Source organism: Centrocercus urophasianus, unplaced genomic scaffold (genome assembly GCF_019232065.1).
Source record: "Centrocercus urophasianus isolate 14NV4802_14NV808 unplaced genomic scaffold, USGS_Curo_1.0 seq_14, whole genome shotgun sequence".
NCBI classification, from domain to species: domain Eukaryota; kingdom Metazoa; phylum Chordata; class Aves; order Galliformes; family Phasianidae; genus Centrocercus; species Centrocercus urophasianus.
In genome coordinates, this window is record NW_024884586.1 from 46,374,529 (window position 1) to 46,382,570 (window position 8,042).

Here is an 8,042-nt window from a genome sequence, read left to right on the forward strand (position 1 = left end):
GGAGCACACATGAACACAACCTCCTTTTTCTCTCCCTTTCCACATCAGCTTTGACTGGAAGCAGACAAGCTGGCTTCTCAAAGAACAAGCCAAAAAGCAGGGCCCGCCTCTGGGACCTGCCTGGAGCTGCGGAAGGGTGGTTGCCTCCTCTTCTTCCCTTCCTCCCTTTGAATCAATACCCATAGGGCTGCACTGGTTCCACACAGACACTACAAACACATCATGTGAACTGTTGTTGAGGGAGCGTAAGCTTACACTGATGAGCAGATGTTCCAGTCACTTAAACCACCACCTTTAGCCTGTGCCAGCCTCACAGCCTATTCAGCCACCCCTGCCAGAGGCTGAGGCAGACCATTCTGTACACACCTAGGGCAGCTCCTCAGGCAAAGCTCAGCCCCTCCTGTCTGCCTGCCTCCAGCCTTCCCCTCAGGCACCAGGGAGGTGAGGTGAGATGGGTAGAAGAGATGCAAAGCAGAGAAAAAGCACAAGGCCTCCTCCTGCTGCGATGTTGGCCAGGAGCAGAGGCTATGGAAGCCGCGGTCAAGGTAATAAGTGACCTCCTGGGTCATGGGGTGGGTGAACAGCTAGAAAAACATTCATGCATTGCATGCACTGAGGGCCGTTGTGCATCCTGGAGCTGACTGGTCTTCCATCAGTTCTTTAGTTGGGTTAGATATTTCGAAAACAAAACAAAACAAAACAAAACCTCAGAAGGAACAGTGAGGTATTGGCATGCTGCCCTGGGGGGTGTGGGAGTCACCATCCCTGGAGGTGTCCAAGAGCTGTGGAAATGTGGCACCGAGGGACACTGTCAGTGAGCATGGTGAGGGTTGATGGTTGGACTAGATGATCTTAGTGGTCTTTCCAACCTTAACGATTCTGTGATCAATCTGTAATACTACAATCCTGACAGAGCAGTTCATTTCCTCTGCTCGATCAACTGTTTTGTGCTTTTCTTTAAATAACACAGAGGTGGTGATGAACAATAAAGATGAAGGCATTCTTAAAGACGTGGACAAAAATGTCTGGAAAACAGAAAGTAAGCACACGTGCTACACACCAATCACATTCACTACACACATTCGGAGGACATAAACAGCATGGAGTTACTGGCTTCATGTTAGCACAGGACCCAACCACACCCTTTGGTTTAATACCTGTATGGGTGCTATTCCAATTACCTAATGAGTGATTACCGAGTAGTTGCACTCTTTTATCAGGCTGGAATTTCTGGCACTTGAAAAGAAGCAGAAAGCAAATATTAAATGCTTTGCCAGTTGTCTGCAACTCTTCCAGGTGTAGCTCTTGTCAAAGACTGCTACCAATTTAGAGGACTTGCTTTCAGAGTTGGTAACTGAAAGACCATTAGGACGAAGACACCTGGTCTGGTTCTGTTTTAATCTCTCCTTATTGACGTACAGAAGCATTACACAACACGGGCCAGGTACTACAAGTGTTGATTCACATGGGCTGCTCACAGGCAAACATCTCACAAGCAAATGGAGAAAGTAGTTATTTTGCTGCACGTGTGTAAGAACAAGTTCTGTTCCCATAACCTACAGCTGTAGCCTAATGCAACTCACCAGCCTGCCTTTCAGGTAGCTGCAGCCTCAGCTGCAGTCTGGCTTATTTTCCAATTGAAATAAATAAATAAAAAAAACTTCACGAATCAATAAGAAAACTCAATGCCTACCAGTACAACACAGCTTGTTACAGATGTGCTGCTGGCATGGTGGCAGGCAGTCATATTTCAATTTTCAGGCTGAATGCGTTTCCCCTGACTCCACTGCTTGAAGGCTCTAACGGTTTAATCAAGGTCTCAAATTCTTATCTCTGCCACGTGGTTAATTAATACGGATTTTTACTTTTATGAGGATGAATGGATTCTTTGTCAGGCCTTTTTATTGGAGTCTAAGTGACCTTGGTTTTATCTTGTCCTAGTTTTCAAAGTGCCATTGACCCAGAATAAAAACAGCTATCAAAAAATTCTGATCATTTCTTTCACTTTGGGATGCAACTAACCAAGGCAGAAGGTAAACCTAAGAGAACAAAATGAGAACCTGCTAATCTGAAAGCATCCAAAATCTATCACATTTCATCTTCCATTTTAAAGCTAATCTTCAGAACAACTCTTTAGAAAGGAATAGCACAGAAGAAGCGTGTCACATAGACTTGCTGTAAATCAATATATACTGTCGGACAGGACAATAGCTGTTTTATCCAGCAATGAGCTATCAGCAAGTGCTATAAAATAGGCCAATCATTAAGGGCTGGAGCACAGGACATGATAGATTGCAGCAGGGGCCATGGCAGCGCTGAGCTCTCCTGGGAGGAAGAAGAGAGAAGGGCAGGAATGTCAGCCTTCCTCTGATGGTGACACAGAAAAGCCAGAGTTAAAACTCATCTCCTCTCCGCGGCTGCCCTTTGTTCCTTCTTTCCTGAGGTGGGAGATGGCTCCAAGGAAATAACTCCCTCCCTTGTCAGGGAGCGGGGGAAGCAACCCCCAGCTCAGCACAGCAGATGCAGCCTGCTCCACTCTGTCTGTAAAAAAGAAGTCACCAAACATCCAAGAGATTTTCTTCTACTGCGAGGACTGGTGCCTCACTGTCACTGAATCCTTTACAACCACGTGGCACTTTTTTTTGTTTGTTTTAAACTCAAGCAATTCTTTGAAATTAATGAACACAACTCTATCATCTTCCCACCTATGATTTGACTGACATAAATACCATTTGTGTGTGCTATTTTTGCATCTTCCTTCCACCACACAGGTCACCTGAGGATAGATCTACAAGAGGAAGTCGTGCAGGAACAGATCAGGAGCTCGATGAGCTGAGGTCAGAAGTCAGTGTACCCACCACATGTACCAGGGGAAAAAAGCACGCACCCAAGAAGCTCTAGACTGAATGGCTACAGATCACTGGGGTATCTTTTTGGAATACATATTCCAGTTGCATCCAAAATATGCACTTCCATACTCTACGACAGCATGGCCAGCATGGTTAACTTGGAGAGCTCCCTCAAAAGAGCATTCCTGCTACAAACTAAAGCACCAAGCAGGTACATAAGTAAACGGCAGGAACTACCAGAAGGATTGTTATGCTTTTGTCTGCTCAGGGAGTGGTGAGGAATTCTCTCCCCTGCCCATTACATTGTCCCTTCCCTTCCACACAGTAACACGGCCTCACTTACAGCAGACAGGAAAGCAGGGGAACAGAGTTATTTCCAGCATTTATGTTCAGTAGCATGGTGTTAAGCAATTAAAAACAAACAATATTTTCTGTCAAGATAAAGTTTTTCCAGAGGCGAATGAACATGATGAAAATATTTCTACAGAAATGGGTCTTTTCAAATCCAAACAGCATTCAAGTATTAACTAATTAACTACTGCCACGTTTGTGCAGCAAGTGGGAACTTTCTACACTATCTCCTCTCAGTCTCCTTTTCCTTTTGAAATCAAATGATCCAGTTTACCCAAAGCGTTGCTAACTCAGGAAGCCTGTTCAAACAGAGTTTGCACTCCTGGCCTTCTTAAATACTTTCACTGGTCTCATTGCCAGGATCCTGGAGCAGCTCTGAGTCATCACAGTATTTACTAACAGAACAGTCCTTGGAGTGAGGCACTGCAGTATTTGGAGGCACAGACAGAGGTTGCAGGTTAAATTCTTTAAGGTACTAAATCACATCATTTAGAAATCAACGTACCTTTAATGATAAGGGCTTAGGTGGCTTTTCTAACATTTTTTTTGCAAACCCAGACTGGAGCAGGGACTTAAACATAAGCAGATCTCTGTGCCACTGGCTCAGAAGCAACCCACTCCCCTGAGTCACTGTAATGCCAGTTTTTAACAAGTTCTGGCTCAACAATGCCTTCAGCAAACTGAAATTTATCTAGCAAGGAACACATTTACACAACTACACAATCTATTTTTTTTTCATTGGGCATTATAAACAGGCCAAAATATCCGGGAGGGATTTTTTTCAAGCCAATCTCACGTGTCTCCCAATTCAGTCAGCCCCATCACATGGCATGAAGCCATTCAGATCCAGAAGCTGCAGACCAGCTCCTCATCCAGGCAGTGTAAACAGGGCGTAAATTTCAGTGCAGCTCCTCTGGGAGCTTTTCCATTTGCAAAAGTCACCCTTGAAAAATCATTAGCATTTAATGGACTTTTTTGGATCACTTTGTTTTAAAAAAAATTGTCAACAAATGAACGTGTAGCTGTAATAACATGCCAGCCTCAACAGATGAAGCATAAAGCTGGAGCAAAACAAACGTTGGATAAGAATTATAAGTCTCCCTGACCTCTGGAAGATTAAGCGTGTGTCAGAGCAATATCTTCCTTTAAGTCAATTACTCAGATATGAGTGCAATCTACTACAAGTTGCACAATAAAATCCATCCATACATATCAAAGCATTTAATTTTGGTCAGAGAGGAATAGGTTTTTGATTATTCATAAAGGATCAGGTTTAACTGCATGAAAATAACATAATTCACTTATCTCACTAAGCACTCTTCTGAAACAGTTGTAGTACCCATGTTCTTATGTTATCCCCCTAGTTACAGCAATAAACAGCAGCATGAACATAGGTCAATGAGAACAGCCAAAAATTAAGACCCGTACAGTTAATTAAATTGTGAAGTAAATACATGCTTCAAACTCTGTGAGCTAAAACACCCTCTCTTGTGTCTGAATTAGCACAGAAAGCGTGGAGAAAAAATGGAAAACAATGTTCTGTAGAGACTTGGTGGGAAAGGCCACACTTACGCTATGTTTGCTGACCTGGGCTGGAAAGGGAAAGTATTTGCTCTTGGGAGGAAGATGGAAGTTGCACCCTCCTATAGGATTTCAGGATTTACATCCTGAAAGCTCCAGAGAGTAACAAAACTGGTCAGTGTCTGCTGGAGCCACCCACACCATGGTGGCTGCACAGTCCCCTTGCTGCAGTCCCACACTCAGCCTTGTCACCACGGAGCACAGATCTCCAGCAGCTCTCCAGACACCAGAAGACCTTCGCTTACCAAAGGAGAGGAGCCTCATGACTTTGTGACTAGCATCATCAACTGAAAATGTCTGGACTTTGTGTTAGAGACCACACAGTTTCATTTTACCTATTTTATTCATGTTTTTAAAGCTTCAGTGTACCTCTTTAGAATACGGAGCTGCTCAGAAAGATGCAGACAAGATGATTTTTACCCATATCTCAGTGACTTTCTTTACTGCATTTTTTTAGACTGATCGCTACAAAGAAAAGTGAATGTTCATCCTTGAACATTCTTTTACCTGAGAACACACTTACAGAAAGTCCACTAAAGCTGACTTGTACAGTATTAAGTCCCTGGCATTAATTTAATAGGCTTTGTATAATGATAATGGCTGCTAATAAGTAACCTCTTTATTACTTATTTTAAGGTTCTTCTTGTGAGGGGACGGGTTGAACTCAATGATCCTCATGGGTCCCTTCCAACTCAGATTATTCTATGGTTGTCCCCCCTTCCTTTCCTTTTCTTCCAGAAGGTATGCAGGCCTCCTACAGAAGATTTTGACTTAAATCACAATCAAATCTTACCTAAACAAAGTGCCTGGTTCTATATGCAGTTAAAAAAAAAGCTAACAATTTTATTACATATTTAGGCATATAACTTCACAATGACCAAACTGACTGGTTAATTAGGACAAGACCCACTAAATGTGTCAGACAAGTGCTGTAACATCACTGCCATTCAGAAATAACAGAAGACTGAATCACAAAAAAATTAAATGTAGAACAAAGTAGAAGCAATCCAGACACGACCTCATGCCTACTTTTCTTTTCCTATGCCATTTGGTTACACCTAACTCCTGTTACATTGTGCTTTTTTACAGTACTGGACATATTCTCAATTTATAATCTAAAAATTTGGGAAGCAGATCACAACCAGCACTACAACCACCTTCAGCCACACAAAAATTGAGCTGTTTTTCTAAAAGTTAAGAGCAGTTACTTCTTAAATCTGACATTTCTCCTGTATTTCTCCAGGTGAATCTGCAGATTTAAAGTAATCAAAGTCTCCAGCTGCTTTAAAAATCCCACCTCAAGATCCCCTATAATTAAAACAGCCCCTTTTCCTTGAATGACCCTAACATTCTTTTATCTGATCCTTTCTACTACAGACCTGTAGTAGATTTATTAATAGTTTCTGTATGTCACATTACAGGATGTGTTTCTAGTGATTCACTGCAGCTGTATCACCTTTTGTCTATTTGACCCTGATCAGATGCTGCAGCATCAGTGCTCAGTACATTAGACATGTCTACAAAATTTGTTGCATCTTCAGACATCACAAAAATTGCTTCCATCACTTTCTAAGGACCTCTCAAAGTGTTCAGAAAAGCACACACAGCTTGGCTCCAATTTGCACCACATCAGCATAATCCAGGAGCTCAAATTACTACAGCACAGAAAAATTATTCAGTTATTTCATTTTTAATAAGCAAGATTCTTTCATTTAGATACTGATTAAACAACACCACTCTCACTGGACATATTTCACTTTCCAGAAAGTAGTGATATTATTTCAAAATAAAACCCTGGTCTAAAATCCCACATATCTCACTTCCATGCCTTAAAGCTAGACAGTGTTGCCCAAACCTATTTCATGTATAGTCAATTCAGTCTCTGTACTAATGGCTGAGTGTGACAGGCACAGCAAATGTGTATCTCACTAACTGTGCTTGGTGCTACAGCCAGGCTAGCACTCATCTGCTATGGCTTTTTGCTCTCTGTCCTGAAAACTTCATACTGAAACAAAACAGAAGAAAGTTCACCATTAAAGACGTTTGGTTTCAGACCACTGTTAACACTCACTCATCAAAACATGTGGCTTCAATGGCAACATTAGTGCAAAGATGGATTGTAAAAGTAATTTGGCAGGATATTCTCTCACACCATCTGTTTTTAACATATTTACTCTCAACTAAACTAAAAGCAAATAGGTCTGTGGAAACATGACTTAACTTCATCTGTTCTAAAATACTCAAGCTTTAAACACACTGAAGATCAGCTTCCTGCCATGCTCATCCTGCTGCTTGACTCCCTGACCAATGAATGTTTTCATGAATACACTTGGAGCAAAATCAGACTTTCCAGGAAATCCTTAAAGGAAAATCCATAAAGCCTACATGATAGGCCATCTCTGATGTGCTGATGACCATTTAAATGTCACTTAATTTTTCTACTTGTTCTGTCCATGAGCTTTCTTTCTACACGTGCATGGGATAAAGCAATAAGGACTGAAAAGTAAATAAAAGAAAAAGAAAGGAAATGAAATAGCACTGCAGTTAACTCATTAAGACAGCTCAGTGCAACCAACTAATTGTCAGCAAATTGAAAACAAGGAAACTAATGAAATACCACAACTGCTTTCACATTGGCAATTCCCTTGAAAACAGTTTACTGTAACATGTATTCTGAGTAACAAAGTGTAAGAACCCACAATGACACATGCACCAAAAAAGGCAAGGGTTCTGAAAATAACCATGAGAAAGTACTATCAGAGCTGTAATCTTTCAGTTCATTGCAAAAAAATTAGTTAGAAAAATGAGCAAAGTAACACAGGCATGAACAGACTACACTGTAACATCAGGTTTGTAGTCTAACAGGTATCTCTGAATTCCCTTCAACTTGCCCAGGGTCACAAATCCACCATAAATCCACACCAAGAAAGCACAGAAAACTATAGCAACCCACCTTGCAGTGATAGAAAGAGGTCATCTATTTCGGAGGAAGCCTGCTCCTCTGTTGAGGGAGATGACTGATTTGATGCCATGTTAAATCCAATGGAGACTCTTTAATCAATTTCCAAACTGAAATTACAAAAAGAAAAGATAATCAGTAGAGTTTTGTGTTAACGGTGCTGATTGTGAAGGAATGCACAGGTTAGGTGTCACTTGGGGGTTTCTTTACTTTGTTTCTGGAGCTCACACGGAATGAAGTGAACGTTCCTATTGCATGAATCAATTCTTTTTGCTGCTTAGCTCTGCTCACTTGATGTCTGA

The 8,042-nt window shown here is 41.5% G+C and overlaps 1 protein-coding gene across 6 annotated transcripts in view; it reads right to left on the reverse strand.

Annotated features, from left to right (window-relative positions):
* SYNE2 (spectrin repeat containing nuclear envelope protein 2) overlaps positions 1-7,839 on the reverse strand; it is a 155,073-nt gene extending 147,234 nt beyond the window's left edge. For 4 of the 6 annotated variants that reach the window (XM_042814203.1, XM_042814205.1, XM_042814202.1 and 1 more), the window contains exon 1: positions 7,735-7,839. In XM_042814203.1, coding sequence (XP_042670137.1) covers positions 7,735-7,813 — 79 coding nt within the window. In that variant the 5' untranslated portion in view covers positions 7,814-7,839. The remainder of the gene's footprint in view (positions 1-7,734) is intronic. The other 2 variants (XM_042814204.1, XM_042814206.1) reach the window with 2 other exon arrangements.
* Positions 7,840-8,042: the final 203 nt, after the last annotated feature.